Source organism: Triticum aestivum, chromosome 5A (assembly GCF_018294505.1).
Source record: "Triticum aestivum cultivar Chinese Spring chromosome 5A, IWGSC CS RefSeq v2.1, whole genome shotgun sequence".
Classification (NCBI taxonomy): Eukaryota; Viridiplantae; Streptophyta; class Magnoliopsida; order Poales; family Poaceae; genus Triticum; species Triticum aestivum.
The window spans coordinates 479862080-479880906 of record NC_057806.1 but is presented as its reverse complement, the minus strand read 5'-3'; the positions used below and the strand labels follow the sequence as shown (position 1 = coordinate 479880906).

The window sequence follows — 18827 nt, the reverse complement described above, 5'->3', positions numbered from 1 at the left end:
TGGCTAGGGCGCGGCCCGACAGCGGTGGGTGCGGGGCCGAAGCGCGCGAGGCGTGGTCGCGACCGGAGCGGAGCAATGATGGGCGCGGCGGGAGCGCGGCATGCGAGCGTGGTGGCCCGGCGATGGTCGCAAGGCAAGGAAGAGAGGAGGACCGGGGTCCTCACCGGGGTTCATAGGGACGGGGCAGTGGGGCGCGAGGAGGAAGACGGGGACGCTGGCAACGTAAGGGAGGCAGTCCGGCAAGGTGGCGGTGACGACGGGCGACGACGGCGAGGATGGCGGCGTCAGGCGCGTGGAGGTCGTTTGGGAGGAGGACAGGGACGACGGGAAGGCGAGCGACTGTGGCGAGGAGCGACTCCGACGTGGTGGTCTCCGACGACGACATCGAGTGGTGGGGGCACGTCGGACCCCGATCCAGATCGAATCGGGGTAGAGGGGAAGGGGCGACGTGGGGGAGAAAGTGGGTGCGTGGGGGTTAGGGTTTGTCCGGGTGGGAGGATAAGGGGAGTGGGGTGGGCGGATGGGCCAATTGGGCTGCAGCTGGCCGGTTGGCCCAGGGCATTAGAGGGTTTTTCTCTCTATATTTTTTTGTTATTTTTTTTCTGATTTTGTATTTTATTTTCTTTTTTTTTTCATTTTCTATTTTATTTATTTTTAGAGCATTTTAGCATTTTCTAAAAATGTGTTTTCTTTACTATAATTACATGTGCCGTATTTGGCACAAACCAAACATTTTTGTTTTAATGTTTGAAAACTTTTGATGCTTGACATTATTTAAATTTTTGGAAATTAGAGAAAAGAAAGAAGAAGGAGAGGGGAAATAAAATGTATGGCTGATAGGCGTGACCCCATCCACCTCAGCAGGTCAATACATTGAGTAGCACTAGTCTTTGCCACATCAGTCCGACAGACAGGTCTCACCCGTCAGTTTCGTTGTTAGACACGGTAGGTTTTGAATTAATATGGTTTGTTACTTACTTGCCGCAGTGTTGATTGATTTTTGTAGTTTTTAACAAAAACGGCGGTTTTCTAGTACCCTAGTCATAAATGTGTGGTGGCTTTTAAGTAATTTACTTCTCCTGATCCCACATGTGCGTCACTTTGCTTCCCGACGTCTTTTTAGGTGCCCTTGGTATTCGTAGCAACGTCGATTAGCGCCGTGGAGTCTACAGGCAAGTGGGTGGAGAAATTGTTGAAGCCGAGCAAGCTGCGAGCCATCCAGGAGGAGGATGGCACCACCGTCGCCGTCGCCGTCGCCGCGAGTGTGCGTGACCGGGGGCGGCGGGTACATCGCTTCATGGCTCGTCAAGCTGCTCCTCTCCCGGGGCTACGCCGTCCACGCCACCGTCCGCGACCCATGTATGCACGGCGCGCCTGATCCGGCCGCTCCTCCTCCCTTCTTGCTGTTGCTGCCTGCTTCGCTGGTTGGTGATTAATGCCGGGGTGCCATTTCAGGTGACCAGAAGAACGCGCATCTGATGCAGCTGGACGGCGCGGCGGAGAGCCTGAGCTTGTTCAAGGCCGACGTGCTGGACAGCGCCGCGCTGGCGGCCGCCGTCGAGGGGTGCGAGGGCGTCTTCCATGTCGCCTCCCCCGTCCCTGCGGATAAGATCGCCGATCCTGAGGCTAGTACACATCTGTCGATTTTCACTTAGTTCCGAGGCCAATTTACCGTGTGTTTTTGGTTCACAAAAATTACACAGTTCCCATGATTTATTCGTTGTTCAACCATGGAGATGGAGTCTCTCTCGTAGCAGCAGTACCGTCAGAAATATTTGCAATTGGATTTTGACTTGCCATTTTCTTTCATTTCTGGGTGCGAATCTAGCACTGCTGTCGATGTCGATATAAGTGTATCCAACAGTTGTGGAGTAGGAGCTTATTAGATCAGCATTTTAATAAGTGTGCTCACTTAATAGAGTAATAGAGTGGAAAGTGACTCACTGCTGTCAGAGACGATTACAAGTTGTTACTGCCTTACTAGCACTGTAAAATCTCGTTGAGATCCAAAATTTGGAAACTGCAGATTCTTGATGGTCTGTTACTAACGTTGTGCTAAATATAACCATGCAGTCAGAAGTCATGGTGCCTGCCGTGAAGGGCACCTTAAATATTCTTGAGGTTTGTTCATCTCTGAAGGTTCAGAAGGTTGTGGTGGTGTCATCCACTGCTGCCGTTCATTATGATCCCAACTGGCCTCAGGGTAAACCCAAAGACGAGAGTTGCTGGTCGGACAGAAAAGTTTGCCGGGACAATGAGGTTAGTAATGTTAGAATTAGAACTGTTAGCTGATAGAACAATGAAATTCAGTCACAACATACTTGCTGAAGCTAAGCCTGTTGATATAACAATGGAATTTAGTCCCAATGTACTTGCTGAAGGTAAGCATATACTCCCTCCGTTCCTAAATATAAGTCTTTATAGAGATTTCACTATGGACTACATACGAAGCAAAATAAATTAATCTACACTCTAAAATGCATTTATATACATCCGTATGTGGTCAATAGTAGAATCTTTGCAAAGACTTATATTTAGGAATGGAGGGAGTACTTTAATTTCTTTACATGAAGATTTGACATGCGAGTTTTTGTTAATCCCTAACATATTAGTGTATTCTATGGAAAACGTAGGATGATTATTGTATTGTTGTATTGGTCTGACCCTCATATGGGGGTATATATAGGAGTACAACATGGAAAGAGGATTGGAATACAAGGCAAGTCATTGTTGGTTTAAACCAAATCTATCTCTATCTCTCCTAATCCCTAACTAACACGTTTGTATTTCTAACATCCCTCCTTAGTCGTAGCGTGAGTGAAGCAGACGATTGCGACTGAATTTGAAGTCTTGCGCTTCCGCTGTCTTCTCCGTTGCGCCATCATCAACTGCGTCTCTGATGGGCACCTAGGGCGGTGACTGCGTCCCCTTCTGATGCCTCCCTTGACTCTTCTCTATTCCCTCCCGCAGTCACAACGGGAGTGGCGTGAACGCTGGTGACGGCACAGACGCTGTTGACTGGAGTTGTTGCCGATGTGTTGCTGTAGACCAAGTCGTTAATGTTGATGTCGAGGTAACCGATCATGGTGATGTAGCCGTGGTCGAGGTAGTCGTGGTCGATGGTGTAGTCATCATGGATGATGAAACCGCACAAAGCCGGAGGCGCAAAAAAAATGCGCTATGACGGAGCTACAGACGTGGACGATGCACCTTGCAGATGTCAGAGGGTGTCGTCGGCGATGAGCCCATCAGTTTTGCCAGGACCGGAGGAAACCCATCGAGCACACATCGGTTTTGCCAGAACCATGTGGCCGGGTAGGGGTGGTCACTATAGTGACGCCGTGTCGATGCAGTCATGTCGTCGTGGATGACGCGGTCGATGCCGTCGTCGTGACGCGGTCATTGCCGTCGTCGAGGTCACATCTTACAGAAAAGTCTGTCAAAGGACGCTAGGTGTCCATCTTGTGGACGAGGCGGCGGCGGTGTGTTGACGAAGATATTGGTGAAGACCACGTTGATGAAGACCTTGGCGATGAAGTGTCGGCTATAGCGTTGCAGCGGCGTGTCGATGATGTGTCGCTTGAAGGTGTCCCTCGTGACGACGAATTGTCGACGCCGTGTCATGCTGAAGAAGTATGTTGGCTCGTAGCCTGGCGTAGTCGTACAGCTCAATGCAGAGATTGGGCTCGGTGCAGAGGCGTCGGTGTAGCTGTGCAGTATAGATCGGCGGCGACGGTCGATGCAGCCATGTAGAAGATGATGTAGCTCGGTTTGGGATGTAGCGGTCGGTGTAGACGATGGTGTCGCGGGCGTCGTTGCAGATTGCTCGGTGCTGGAGGTGGTGCGCTGTCGTCTGTAGCACGTGTGTTAACGAAGCCATGATGCGGTACGGGATGTCGATGACGAACCTGTGCGGAGCAGCAGAATTGCCGCGTGAAGCTGAACCACCGCGGAGATCCCATCGTAGCTTTGCATGACATCAACGTGCATGCCTGATTTCTGGACACCATGTACTCGCGTCCTGGACTCGTGCACGGGAGCACCTCAGATCGGAGTAGCCCCCGGTGTCCTCCCGATGTCCCGTGCTGGAAGCCGGCTTGATGAAGGTGTCGACGTGTGGCTAAGCTGTCGATGCCGCGTGCAAGACCCTCCCGTGATCGAGGCACTGGTGCGTCGGGTTGATCGCCTGGTCCATATGTAGTCTCGAGATGACATGGAACCTGAAGAACCTAGCTCATGTTGCCGTGTGCATAGGGTATGCACGCATGGATGCATGTCCGTCTCTTGGGGCACACGTCCTCTGGCTGCGTCATAGCCAAACTCCGTACGACCGCTGCTTGTACGCACGGATGGAGGCGGACCTGCGTTGCGCCGCTGGATCTCCAGTTTACCAGCTCGTTCGGAGACGCCGGCCGTGGACGCTTCGCGTACAGCCTGGGAGGTCGCCGAGCGTGCGCTGGTGGCTGGCTCGTTAATTTGGAGGACGCCAGCCTTGGACGCGCCGTGTACTGCCCGGGAGATCGCCGAGTGTGTGCTGGTGGCTGGCTCGTTTGGAGGAACCGCGCCGTCGCGCGAGCCCAAGATTTGTTGGAGAAGCCGGCTCGTTCGGAAGACCGCCGCTCCTGCCGTGTACGTGAGCGCGAAGAAGCTGGCTTGATGAACCAACATGGTAGCCGATCTGCTCAGATGCGTGTAGAGTCGCCGGGTCCTTTCATGCGCTTCATGGTCGCTGGACGAATCGATCCAACTCGTGCTCCGCCGTCATGAGCATCTTGCGGAACCCTATATTTTTCCACCGCGATTTATTTGTAGCTAAGAAAACTGATCTAAGGAATTTCAAAAATTGAAATTGATCTAATCTAAGGAATTGTTCTAATCTACGGAATCGATCGAGTGCCGCGCCCCCGGGAGAGAAGATTAATCTCCCCGGGGGCGGCGCGCTGCGGAAGTAGGGAAGGAATCTAGGATCGGCGTCGTGAGACTAACCGCTCTAATACCATATGGAAAACGTAGGATGATTATTGTATTGTTGTATTGATCTAACCCTTATATGGGGGTATATATAGGAGTACAACATGGAAGAGGATTGGAGTACAAGGCAAGTCATTGTTGGTTTAAACCAAATCTATCTCTATCTCTCTTAATCCCTAACTAACACGTTTGTACTTCTAACATATTCATCATTAGTCGATAATTACTTAGAGACTACAAATGGTTGTAACATGTGAGGGCTGCCCTCAAAGCTTTGCAATTTCTGTTGGCAGATCTGGTATTGTCTTGCTAAAACAGTTGCTGAAGAGACAGTTTGGGAATATGCAGAGAAGAACGAGCTAAATGCTGTTACAGTATGCCCTTGTATTGTTTTGGGGCCACAATTGCAACGTGTTGTCAATACTACAAGCGAACTCCTTCTCTATGTCATAAAAGGTGCCCTCATTAATTCATTTTTCCCTTTCTATTGTTGGCGTGTAGGATTATCGCTTATCTGACAAAAACAGAATCATTTCTTTGGGTGGGCGAAACTCATTAAACCACTTGTCAGGCCCTCTTGGTAACGTAGGAATTTTGGAAGAATTGAAACCCTATAGAAAATTTTCCTATTTTGTTTAGAAAATATTCCTATTTAGTCACAAAGCGAATGTGCTTGTAGGAACATTATGAGAATGCTTTTTTGGACGTTCTATAGAATACCTTTTCTTTTTGCAAAACTATAGAATAGCTGAATCTATAGAAAAATATGAATGATTTCTTCCATGTGCTTAGACCTCATGGAAAAATTCCTCTCGCCCTTATGGAAATTTTGCAAATTCCTTTTTTTGCTGCATGATTTGAGAAGCCATGACATTCAATCATACTTTTTTTTTCTGTATATGAGTTTTAGAATCTTGTGCTCTAAGGACGCCCTTAATTTCCTTCAGAGAACCGAACTGCCAAAACTCATCTGCGATGTTGAAGAAGGCTAATGTTATGACAGTTAATAATGTCGTGTATTGCTTATTCTGTTTCTATTGTTTTACCTCATCCTCTTGACAGCATGTTGGAGAATTACCTGTCTTTAATTATTGACTTCTGTGAGTTCTGAAAATTTTATCACAGGAGGTCCTGATGTGTTGAATGACATGCTGTGGCACATAGTCGATGTCCGTGATGTGGCGGATGCCCTGCTTCTGGTATATGAGAAACCAGAATCATCCGGGAGGTATATCTGCGCACCGAATTACATTAGCGCAAAGGCTATGCTGGAGTTTCTAAAGAAGAGGTACCCTGGCTACAACTATGTAAAATGGTGGGTCTCTTCTCTTATCATGTGTTCCTTGGATGTGTCAAATGGCACATTCTTACTATTGTTTGAATGACTCTTATCTGCTCTTTGCAGCAAGGCTGATGTGCATCAGAACTCTCGTATCACGCCGATCGTGTCGGGAAAATTGAGTGATCTGGGCTGGAAGCCGAGGGCACTGGAGGAGACGCTTCTGGACAGCATCGAATACCACCGGAAGACGGGAAATCTGCAGGATGTGGAGGGACAGACCTACCGCCTTCCTGATATTTTCCGTCATTTTCAAGCTGCCAACGAATGAGTCGAGAGCGCAGAGCGGCAGTGGACAGTGCTTTATACTTATGTCATTGTCCTTGTGACTGCTGAATATTTTAGGAAATAGTTAAGGATCTGCTGGGAAGATGATAGGAGACCAGAGAGAGTGAAGCTGCTCGTTGCCTCGCCGTAGATTGGTTGTGGCAAACACAACTTTACGGTTCAGGATCGTATCCCCTGATTTTCTGCTCTGCTGTGTCCACTGTCCAGGTTTCATAAATGACGCAAACTGTATTACAAATATTGTTCAGAACATTTTACACTTTGCCGCTCTGCTCCCTGTCCAGATGTGTGACCTCCCTGCATAGGAGGAGCGAGCCTAGCTCGGTTGGCAAGGTGGTGCTCACACGCCCAACCGGCCCACGATTTGAGGCTTGCAAACGTAGGGCGTCTTTGATTCGTAGAATTTTAAAAATGCGGGAGTAGAAAAATGTAGGAATGAAATGTCATGCTCTCAATCCTGTAGAATTTTGGTTTTTTATTGCATCATAGGAAAAAACAAAGGATTCTTTGAAAGAGATTTGACTGGATGCTAGAAACCCTATGAGATGTAGTACAAATAAATTCTTAGGAAAAAATCATATAGAATTCAGCCCTTTGTGTTTCTAGTACAAAGTTCAGTGCAAGATCCTTGTGAAATCTAAAAAGAAAATTCAACGCCATGTGTTTTAGTTGCCTGATCTCAAATGTTGAGATGGTGGCAATCGGTCAGACTTGTTTTATTTGGTGAACTTGTGTAAAACTCGGTTTCGTTAATGAACCAGAGGGATTAACCCCTCTTTTGATTAAAGAGGGGGATTGCTAAATCTCAGTTTGAGACTTAAGGAACTCTCAGTCGATGTTATATTCATGACATCTTACGTGAAGATTCATGTAAAATTTTATATGTTGTGTCACTTGATTGAGATTTCGTTAAGTCTCAGTCGGCTAAGATCTTCCCACACCCTAAAAAAAATGCAGGACATAGGGTGGGGTGGCATGCACAAGACAAGGGAATGGACAAACATGTTCGAAATCCAGGGTGGCGCAAGGGGTGGAACGACATGGGGGTGACGAACGGTGGAGTGAGGGACATTTGTAGATCGGCGATTGCCAGATGGTGAGTTGAGAGAACACATCCAGTGAGAATGGCGTTGTATTTGCGGCGCAATATTAAGGTGGGTGGGTAAGTATTAGAATATATGATAGAATATTTGTGGTGGAGTTGAGAGAAATCATATTAATATGGACAAGTAAATCATGAGTTAGCGTACTAGATTATTTATATCATATTGCAATGAACAGGTATTGGCCTAGTTTCGAGCAAAGTGGATACCGATTTGTTTTTCCCAAATAAAAAGAGCTCAACCCTCCTCTCTTCAAGCTTGAGCCTCCTCTGCAATACTGTCATCAAGATGTTAAACCTCTCATCCTTCTTTTCCTCCTTCATGTCGGAGTCTTGATCCATCATCTCTCAGTCTGTGTTGTCATACGCCGGCTCATCCAGGCGATACATACCGGTGAACAGAGAGCAGGCACCGAGCCAATCCACGCCCCTCATTCGCGGCTGGACAAGTTGCGGCGACACAAACTCTGCAAAATGGAGCGGGACCGTGTTGACGTCGACGCAATACGTCACATGCCTAACGGCGGATGCCGGGGACTGCCGGCTGAGCTACTTGGTAATGTAGAAGTAGGGAGGCTAGTTTTTTTTCGGACATGATGGTGATGGCGCCCCACCTCCTAGGACCCACCCGCCCCTGCACCCTTCTTTTTGCAGGCTGCCCCGACTTTTGCCTTCGCATTGAGGCGGCGGGCTTGTCATGTTGTCGAGTTGATCTTCTGGGTGACCGCCTTCTCCGGATCCTCCACCTCTGGTCTTTGGAAGTTTTTCGTATGGGTCCATGCGGCGACCGGAGCGAAAAGGACGGTAATTGGTGTGGAGAGGCGGGATGGTAGTGGAGAGGGTGGAGAAGGGGGAGTTTATCCAAGAAAACAATACGGCCGCTTCAAATGCACGGGCCCCATCTCAATTTTGCGTGGCCCGAAGGTGTCAGAATCCTATGTGACAGGGTGTCCAGACTCCCACAAAGCTTCATTGGTTTGCGGAATAACGAACACCCACACTGGTCCATGGACAAATGCGGGACAACATTGAATTGCTTACTGTGTCCGGACAAATCGATCCAGACGTTTACAGGCGATTTAAGGGTCCGTGTCAAACATGCCCTTGTGCCCTACCGGATGCCCCTTCTAGTAGCGTGACCTTTCCCGATTAAGACATTCAGGCACCTGCATCACCTAAAAATAGTCAAGACATTTCTTTTGTAGTGGAGTGGTTACTGCAAAGGGGAGATGGAACATGAAAACGTGTCACGGCCCCACCTGTTCGCAACCCTAGTGACCAGCTTTTCTTCTTCCTTCCTTTCTTTCTTCATTCCTCTACCCGGCCGCCACCACAACTACATGAATACATCAACAAACGCATTCAACAACCTAAATAATAAATCCCGAATGTTTGGATTTTAAGCATGACAAATCGAACGTTTTTTATGACAAACTAAACTTGCCACCTCGCGTCAAATAAAGTCTGTCATAAAAAACGTTCAGGTTGTCATGCTTAAAATCCGAACATTCAAAATTTATTGGTTTCCTTCAGCAAACTAGCAAATCAAATTCATATTTGCATGCAACTTTTCTTCTAAAGAAAAGTGGGCATTAATGGATATAAACTAATATCTGCTATTTTAAGCCGAACAAATATATGTATAACATCGCCCTCCTTGATGTTGGCCAGTCTCGCGCACTGCTTAATCAGGGATGGATCACCGACCATGATGTCAAAGAGAAGGTTGTCCACGACCACTTCACCGAGGCCATGGGAAAGGGGCTCCCGCGGGCGCGCGACTTCAATTGGAAGAGCTCGGCTTAGAGGTACACGACTTGGACTCCCTCGCGGACCCCATCATCGCGGAGGAGGTGCACGAGGCCATTAAGCAAATGCCAACCGACAAAGCCCCCGGGCCAGACGGTTTCACCGTTTTGTTCTTCAAGAGTTGTTGGGACATTATCAAGGATGACATCATGAGGGTAGTTTCTCTTTTCGGCAACCTGCACACGGCAAACCTCCACTGGCTCAACTCTGCAAACATTGTACTAATTCCTAAGAAGGAGGGTGCTGAGGGGATCACCGACTTCCGGCCTATTAGCCTCATCCACGCGATTGCGAAGATTGTGGCAAAAGTTTTAGCAATTCGGCTAGCCCCTCACATGAACAAGCTTGTCTCCAACGCGCAAAGTGCTTTCATCAAGACTAGGAGTATCCATGACAATTTTATGTATGTGAAAAATCTCACGCGTCGCCTTCACAAGAGCAAAACTCCATCCCTCCTTTTCAAGCTTGATATACGAAAAGGTTTTCGACTATGTGAGATGGGAGTATATCATTGACATCCTCCAGCAGAGGGGGTTCCCGAGCACCTTTCGGAATTGGATCACCGCCCTCTTATGCACCTCCTCCTCGCGGGTTCTCCTCAACGGCATCCCCGGCAGCCCCATTGCCCATGGAAGCGGCTTCCGGCAAGGGGATCCTCTTTCGCCCCTGCTATTTGTCATTGCCATTGACCCCCTTCAAAAGATCCTCGAGCTGGCTACTAGGAAGGGGTTGCTCCACAAAATTCGTGGCCGTGGGCCCATCATGAGAACATCCCTCTATGCCGATGACGCGGCCGTTTTTATTGCACCCATCAAGAAAGATATTGACAACCTCTTCGTGTTGCTCGATGCGTTTGGTGACGTCACGGGACTATGCACTAACTTCCAGAAGAGCTCTGTGGTCCCGATTCGGTGCTGGCACCTACACCTCGACACCATCCTCCAGAACTTTCCTGCTGCCCGGGCTTCATTCCCAATAAAATATTTAGGGCTACCTCTCTTGGTCTGGCAACTAAAAGTTCGGGATTTCCAATTCCTCATGGACAAAACCGCTTCCAAACTTGTTCCTTGGGATGGGAAAAATATCACAGCCATTGGTCGGGCTGCCCTTGTCAAGTCTGTGCTATCCTCACAAGCCATCTACTTCATCACCCCATTGATTGTTCCACCAAGCATCCTCCACAATGTCAACAAGCTTGAGAGAGCTTTCCTTTGGGCGGGAACAGATAAGACTACCGGCGCGAAGTGCAAAGTTAATTGGGAATCTGTATGTCGACCGGTCGAATATGGAGGTCTTGGGGTTCTAAACACGGAGAAATTTGCAAGGGCACTTCGCTTGCGTTGGCTTTGGTTTGAATCGAAGGAACCCACCAAGCTATGGGTTGGGACCGGCAATCCATGCGGCGAGATGGGCAAAAATCTTTTCTATGCTTCAACGACCATATCCGTTGGCAACGGTGCGCGCACGCCCTTCTGGGACTCCTCTTGGGTGCGGGACCGCAAGCCAAGAGACATTGCACTGCTTATCTACGCCGCTTTCTCTCGTAAGACATGGAAACTTCGGGAAGCCCTCCAAGATGATGCTTGGGTTCGCAAGATCAAGGTCACTCCCAACTTCACCTTCGAACATCTTCGACAATTTATTGAGCTTTGGTCCATCATCCGCGACTTCCCTCTTGAGGTGCACGTTGAAGATGACATTGTGTGAAACACACATAGAGCAGGATTTACAGTGCCAAGTACGCCTACTTGGCCTAGTTTTTGGGCATCATCCGCTCACCCATGGAGCTTGCAGTGTGGAAGGCCTGGGCCCCGCCCAAGGTCAAATTTTTCGCGTGGTTGGCCATGCAAAATAGGGTATGGACTGCTGACCGGTTGGCCAACCGGGGGTGGCCCAATTGTGGGCTCTGTCCTCTTTGCAAGCGCGTGCAAGAGTCAATCGATCACCTCCTCTTCAGATGCCGGTATACTACTAGGCTTTGGAAAATAATAAAAGATTGGCTCCAGTTCAAAGCATCAACACTTCCACTTGGCACTTGGCACGGTCAACCAAAGAGTGCTGGATCGGGCTCTCAGACTCTATCATACCGAATAGGAAGGCCATGGCTACCCTCTCTATGCTCACCTGTTGGACAATCTGGAATGAAAGGAACGCTCGCATCTTCTAACTCAAGAGTGCCCCACCGACGGTTCTACTAGCTAACATCAAGATTGAGGCTCAAACTTGGATCACGGCGGGTGCAAAGAAATTGGGATCTATCATGCCGCGAGAGTACGCCTTTTGTAGTGGTATTGTAACACGGTGGGTGTTGTAACACAAACCTTAAACTCCTTTTCCCCCTCTTAATTAATGAATGAGGCAAGTCTTTTGCCTCCTTCCAAAACAAATGTATAAAATACTCTCTTCATCTGCCGTGTCAAAAACGCGCTTATATTGAGATGGAGGGAGTAGAAGATGTTCTTTTCAATCCATACTAGTAGAACAACAATAGAACAACATGTCAACACAATTTGCGTGCACGAGGACGTGCGTAGTGCATGACTGGTAACAACCAGAAAGCACCCGAGGCATTTTGGCACCAATCAGCCGGCGACGAAAGCGCGCGGTGCGATGATTCCAATGCGGACGGCACCCGATCTGCTCGTTGTTCGTCTCTACCCTGGTCGCGAGTGGTCTTTGTTAGGTCTCGGCATAATTTTTTGACGTCGATTTGCGCCGTGGAGTCCACCGGCCGGCTAGTGGCTCGACAAAGTGTCAAGTCGGCAAAGCTGCGACGGGGACATAAAGAGCCGACGACGCGGCAGCAAGCCATCCCGTAGGAGAAGGACGAGGAGGATGGCACCACCGCGGCGCGTGTGCGTGACCGGCGGCGGCGGGTACATCGCCTCGTGGCTCGTCAAGCTGCTCCTCTCCCGGGGCTACGCCGTCCACGCCACCGTCCGCGACCCATGTACGCACGCCGCGTCCGATCTGATTCTCCGGCGTCCTCGCCTCTATTCTCCGTCCTGCTCACACTTCGCCGGTTGACGTCCGAATGTTTGGTTCAGGTGATTCCAAGAACGCGCATCTGATGCAGCTGGACGGGGCGGCGGAGAACCTGCGGCTGTTCAAGGCCGACGTGCTGGACAGCGCCGCTCTGGCCGCCGCCGTGGAGGGGTGCGAGGGCGTCTTCCACGTCGCCTCCCCCGTCCCTGCGGATAAGATCCTCGACCCTGAGGCTAGTACACATTTGTCGACATCATATTATCATTACCAATTCACGGTGCAGCATTAGGGAATTGTTCAACTGAATTTGGGCTTTGTATTCGTCTTTTTAACTGTCGATGCAGAGATTAATTTATCATCTGTACCTTCACTTATGTATTTATACGTGATTCTTCTAAGAAGTGTGCTCATTTTCTAGAGTAATAGACTCCTAGGACTTACTGCTGCTGAGACGATTACAACTTGGTGTTATTGGAACTGTACAATCCTTATGACTGTTTCTAATTTTGTGCTAAATTTAACTGTGCAGTCAGAAGTGATGGTGCCTGCTGTGAAGGGCACCGTAAATATTCTTGAAGTGTGTTCATCTATGAAGGTTCAGAAAGTTGTGGTGGTGTCATCCACTTCTTCTGTTCATTTTAACCCCAACTGGCCTCAGGGTAAACCCAAAGATGAGAGTTGCTGGTCCGACAGAAAAATATGCGTGGATAATGAGGTTAGTAATAATGTTTAAAGTTAAGAACCAATCACAACTTACATTATGATATAAGTAGCCTATTACACATGAGTATATTATATGGCATCTTTACATAATAATATTTTGGTATTTCAATTTTCGTTGCTGATCCGTGACATGTTGATTTCTTCAGCGTAAGTTGATAATTACTCATAAACTACAAATCATTGCAGCGTCTGAGGACTAAGTTTGACCCTTTACAATTTCTGTTTGCAGCTCTGGTACTGTCTTGCTAAAACTGTTGCTGAAGAAACAGCCTGGGAATATGCAGAAAAGAATGGGCTAAATGTTGTCACAGTATGCCCTTGTGTTGTTTTAGGCCCACAACTGCAACCCGTTGTCAGTACCAGCAGCGAACTTCTCGTCTATGTTATAAAAGGTCATCTCGTTATTTCCTTTTCCTCTTGCTAAGTTGCAGGAGCATCTTTTATTGGTCGAATATGCCATGTCTTTGGGTAGGCAAAATTCAGTAACTACTTGCCAAGATTCAATTCTTGTAGACAGTTTTGGATGGGCAAAATTCAGTAACATCTTTGGATGGGCTCGAACAATTTTGAAGGATTCAATTCTTGTAGACAGTTTATTCTTGTTTCAAATGTAGTTCTTCGATCACCCGCAAAAAAAATGTAGTCCTTTGAAACGAAATAATTAGCTTGTTAAAATGGTCACTCCTATGAAAATTCCCTTTGAGTGACTCATTCCAATAGAATTTTGAATGAATTCCAACATGAAAAATTCTTACAGTATGTCGTCGAAAAGCTACTTTTTTGTTGGCTGCTGAAATTCTGTTAATTCAATGCAGGAGGTCCTAATGCGATGAAGGACATGCTGTTGCACATAGTCGATGTCCGTGATGTGGCCGATGCGTTGCTTCTAGTATATGAGAAACCAGAATCATCCGGGAGATATATCAGCGCACCAAATTACATTACCACAAAAGCCATGCTGGAGTTGCTGAAGAAGACGTACCCTGACTACAATTATGTAAACTGGTGGGTAACTTCTCTTATCAAAATGGTACATTTTTGTCCTGAACGGCCGTGCTTGTTTACATGGTTTGAACAGCTCTATTTGATTTTTGCAGCAAGTCTGAGCTGGATCATAACTTTCCTATCACCCCAATCTCGTCTGCAAAGCTGAGGAATCTGGGCTGGAAGCCAAGGGAATTGGAGGAGACGCTCCTGGATAGCATCGAATACTACCGGAAGACGGGAATTCTGCAGGATGGCGAGGGAGAGGGACACGCTTGCCGCCTACCTGATATCTTCCGGTTTTTTCATGCCTCCGAGGAATGATATGCCATTCTGCGTGTGACGTTGCTGAATTTCTGATGACGTTATGTTGTAATGACAAAGCTATCAATCTTCAAGGTGATCTCACGATGTGACTAGTGATGCGAGTGGAGACCCATAGATCTGTTGGGTAGGTAGCCTATTCCCCATGCGCCTTTGTAAACGAATAACTGCGATGATGCTGTGTCGAGATCTCTGAATCTTGTCCCTGCAAGTGTCGAAAACTTCAGTTATGTCGCGTGCCGTTTCGTCAGGTTATGTTTGGCCTCCTCCGTCGATCTCCTATCCAACCGTCTACACTGCACCATACAGCTTCGTGACAGGGTGATGTCATATTCAACGTTGATCTCCGATCAGACGGCTCATATCCTCTCTTGGGTCCTGTTTAAAATCTGGCAACGGGCACTGTTTACTTTATGCTCTTAGCTTAATTATGATTACCTGTAATGCCTATAAAAGTTAACACCTAGGTGTCGTGTCCTGGCAGACCTCTTATATTCAACTCTGTGTGTGGCAAGACCCTAGGAATCGAGTGCATAAATCACCAGTTTCGTTGTCTGGAATTTCATTTGTGTTTGATACTGAGTTCAGATAAGTCTTACATTTTGATATCAAAACAGGAGACATATGGTCGCCCTCCTCTGGCGACACGGGGGAGCCCTCGCCGCCACCACTAGCAGGCCTCTCCGCCGCCCTCCTCCCGCATCGCCGCCGCCGGAGGGCCGGCCGACGAAGCCGCGCCGGGCCCTAGGAAGGCGGCGGCGGGGCAGATCTGCCTCCTCACGCCCCCGAGCTCGCCCCCACTCCTCCGCCCCGCACCACGCCCCCACCCACGCCGTGGCTGCCCCTGCTGGTCCAGCGGCGCTAGATCCGGTCCTCCACGACAACCTTCTGCGCGGATCCGGCCAGCAGCCCCCCGACCATCCTCAGCCGCCACGGGCGCCACCTCTCTCCCTCGCGCGCCTCCCCCTCCGCCCGCGGCCCCGAGACCCCACCCGACGCGCTCTCCACCAGCTGCTGCACGTGCTTGCCGGCCAACGGAGGTCCCGGAGCTCCTGGTCGTTGCCATGGACGCTCCCCTGCAGCCATCCCCACCCCTCGCGGCGGCGCGAGCCAGCCTCTGCTGGTGCCGCTTCTGGCCATGGGTGTGGTGTGGGACCTACGGCCGGTTGCGGGGGCGTTTGCGGCCTGCCTTCAGTGCAGGCGGCCCTCCTCGTCCCCGGCGGCCCCTCCTCCCCCTTGGGCCACGGTGACTGCTCTTGGGGGATGCGGGGATGTGTCTGTGGTTGTGCCAGACACGGGGCTCCTCACGGCGGGCATTTGCTGGCGATGCTCTGGTCCCGACAGCCTAGGCCTGCGTCTCCCCGGTGTCCTTGGTTGTCGGCGTCTTTGCCGGGCATCTCCGGCCTCGGTGACCATGTAGCTGCGTCCATTCCAGCTCACCTGGCTCGTCGACATCTCGACGGCTAAGGCCAGGGCAGTTCGGATATGCGTCTCTCCAGTCCTAGCTTGCCGGCGTTGCTGGACGCCGTCGTCCTACCCCCGCGTGGTTCGCTTCGTGGCTTAACCCATCATATACGCCTCAAAGCCTCCTCCTTTTGCCAGATCCAACGCCCGTGGGTTCTGAGGTGGTGCCATCCTCCAACGGCAAGTGCAGCCCCGCCAACCCCTTCCCGAATGGTTGTTCCGACCAACGTTGGCTTCCTCATCTTCGATTCCAAACTCGGCGGCTATGGGATTGCTCAGCTTCTGGCCAGGGAGAGATCCCTGCTCGGCTTGTCGGTGCTGGCAGTGACGGCGCCCGCGGGTGTCGTTTCCTTTTTGGAGGCGCTGCCAAGGCCTTTAGCTTTGCCCCTCTTCGAGCTCAGGGGAAACCCTAGGTCTGGTTCCCCCGGACCGGATAGCGATGGCGTCTCGGCGTCGTATTCCTTCTCGAAGGCGTTATCTTGCTTGCTCGCGGTGTCCCCGGTGTTGGCTCGGATGATGTTGGAATTCTTGTTGGTTCGGCGCTGCCCGTGGTGGTTCGGGCTTGACGGGTTTAGTTGTGATGTATCTTCTATTCGGGCTGAGCATCCCTTGTCTCTCTGCTCCAGACACCATGTTCACGCCTGTTTGCGTTCGTGTCATGTGTTGTATCCTTTATGCTCATTCTATTCCTTCTATCAATGAAATGATACGCAAGCATTGCGTATTCGCGAAAAAATAGGAGACGTATAAAAACATCTTACATTTTGATACAGGTTGTACTATCATGCATCCATTTCATTGAGACATCACAACCGATATCATACGGGCATCGAGGGCATCCATTTCATTCGAACGCACGGCGCTAGTATTATGTTCTTCCCACAACCATATCCTCAGTGCTAGAAGTCCGAACATTGTTGTTCTTGGGACACTCCATACAGTGGCATTACAGCTTACAAGAGTTAGACCATAAAAGTGATGATGCCCTGTCACCACAGTTGACTCACTGATCACCAAGTCAGACGGAAGCGATGTGGAAGCCGGCAAGGACGCGCAACTGAATCCTGCACCAACCTGGCTTTCCTGCAGCAGTCGACGATGTCCGAGAGCAGAAGAGTTTCTTGTGATCATGAAGAGACTGAAGGACCAATATATTTGCATGATCTAAAACGTCTTATATTAATTTATATAGGAAGTAACACATGTGTTGAAGTAGATCGAAGGACCGCCGACCGAGGTACGAAGAGCTGCCTCAGTGAGGCGGGCGGCGGTCATGCCCAGACTACGGGTCATTCACGCGCGCATAATTGTTGATCATGGAAGACTAAGATCGGTCAGGTTGCGTGAAACGGGCGGTGAAGATTCTCTGACTTGCTAAAGCGAAGGCAGACAAAACACTGCCCTTGACTTTGCCCGTCATCTTAGCCGTTGGATCGAGAACGAAATGCCCAGATCTGATGCAAGAGTGCCACTGAAACAGCACCTGAACAGTGATATGAACAGGACCCTCGGACAATGATCTGAACAGTACGGCGCGAACAGAGCCTACGCCACAGGTCCGATCTGGATGATTGTCTCTTTTTTTCTTTTGAAAGGTGGGTGACTGTCCTTTGATCCAACGGCTCTCTTAGAAAGTCAGAGGTACTGTTGCCTCTTTTGATCCAACTGTACTCTGTCTCAAGTACAGTTGTCCTGACTAATTAGGCCATGCACTGTACATCTTTGTACGTGCCATCTGAATCCACGCCAGTGTCACCGTCGCCGTCAGGCACCCTGTATTAATATATATACCAGTAGCGTACTTACTCGGAGGAGTTGTTAATTAGCCAAGCGTGCCGACGAGCAAGCTTGAAGGTGGCTTCGTAGTAGGTTGTGACGAAGACGACGTATCGCCGGCTGAAAGCTGATAGATACGGTCCATCTGCTGCCTGCTGGCTGGCGGCTATACTAGCGCGTTCTTGACTTCCGGTACTTGGTATGCCGGGTCCATGGTGGACTCGACGTCAGTAAACAGATGCAACGAGGACTAGCTAAGTGGACTCAGCTAGGTTAACAAATCAATCCATCAGCTGCCGGCATGCTTGGAGGCCATATAGTTATATATGGTTCTAGTGAGGGCCCTACCTAACAAATTAGATGTTTAGGAGGCCACGAGGGTGAGCGTGGTTGTACCCACTAAGAGCATCTCTAGCAGACCCTGCAAAATCCCGATCCACATAAATCTTTTGTAGTTCGCGGAAAAGGGTATATGCAGACCGGCGCAGGCGAGGATAGACTCAGTGTCGGAGTAATGGGCTACGGGTAGCCTAACCCGAGTCCCTGAGCATTTCAAGACATCAAGCCAGCTGCACCCCTCAAGCGTCAAGGATGAAGCGCCGCCTTCTGATAGCCGGCTGGCTCAAGCGGCCGGCTGGCAGAGGACGCCAAGCACCGGAAGGCAGCTCCCAAGACGAGCCGACTCCCAGTAGGCGGCTTCCCGAGAGGCCGGCTCCTGGCAGGCGGCCCACGACGCCCTTAAAGTCTGCACCCCCATAAAGAAAACAAGACAGGATGTGGCTACAGTGTAGCCCATCACCCCCATATCCAGAGCAGGGCACAGCCACAGTGTCCCGTACCGGCCGAGATCTCCGCACGGCGCGGTACTGTTGCCATCCCGCCCTTGACGTCACCCCTGTCAGGTGGAACCCTGTTCCCACGACGGCCTGTCGGTACGGCCTGTAGGCGGCGGGCCCTACCAGGCAATGAGAGCCCAGAGGGCGGCAGCACCTGACCAGTCAGACCCGAGGAAGGCCCGCCTCTAGCAGGTGGCCCACTCTTCCCTCAGAGTCCACACGCCAT

The 18827-nt window shown here is 49.9% G+C and overlaps 2 protein-coding genes across 2 annotated transcripts; both read left to right on the top strand.

Moving 5' to 3' along the window:
- The first annotated feature begins 1066 nt into the window (after positions 1–1066).
- LOC123104194 (cinnamoyl-CoA reductase 2) lies at positions 1067–6861 on the top strand. Its single transcript, XM_044525959.1, has 6 exons — positions 1067–1359; positions 1456–1625; positions 2074–2259; positions 5265–5427; positions 6097–6286; positions 6377–6861. The coding sequence occupies exons 1-6, from the start codon at positions 1230–1232 to the stop codon at positions 6579–6581; spliced, it is 1044 nt and encodes a 347-aa protein (XP_044381894.1). The 5' UTR covers positions 1067–1229; the 3' UTR covers positions 6582–6861.
- A 5150-nt stretch (positions 6862–12011) lies between these two features.
- LOC123104193 (phenylacetaldehyde reductase) lies at positions 12012–14780 on the top strand. The gene is made up of 6 exons (XM_044525958.1): positions 12012–12459; positions 12557–12726; positions 13024–13209; positions 13447–13609; positions 14033–14222; positions 14315–14780. The coding sequence occupies exons 1-6, from the start codon at positions 12345–12347 to the stop codon at positions 14523–14525; spliced, it is 1035 nt and encodes a 344-aa protein (XP_044381893.1). The 5' UTR covers positions 12012–12344; the 3' UTR covers positions 14526–14780.
- The last annotated feature ends 4047 nt before the right edge of the window (positions 14781–18827 follow it).

Bases quoted from the DNA above. Each gene is read 5' to 3' on its own strand.
- LOC123104193 (XM_044525958.1), top strand. From the start codon at position 12,345: ATGGCACCACCGCGGCGCGTGTGCGTGACCGGCGGCGGCGGGTACATC. The intron at 12,460-12,556 runs GTACGCACGCCG...TGTTTGGTTCAG, and splicing joins CGCCACCGTCCGCGACCCAT to GTGATTCCAAGAACGCGCAT. The intron at 14,223-14,314 runs GTGGGTAACTTC...TGATTTTTGCAG, and splicing joins GACTACAATTATGTAAACTG to CAAGTCTGAGCTGGATCATA.
- LOC123104194 (XM_044525959.1), top strand. From the start codon at position 1,230: ATGGCACCACCGTCGCCGTCGCCGTCGCCGCGAGTGTGCGTGACCGGG. The intron at 1,360-1,455 runs GTATGCACGGCG...GTGCCATTTCAG, and splicing joins CGCCACCGTCCGCGACCCAT to GTGACCAGAAGAACGCGCAT. The intron at 6,287-6,376 runs GTGGGTCTCTTC...TGCTCTTTGCAG, and splicing joins GGCTACAACTATGTAAAATG to CAAGGCTGATGTGCATCAGA.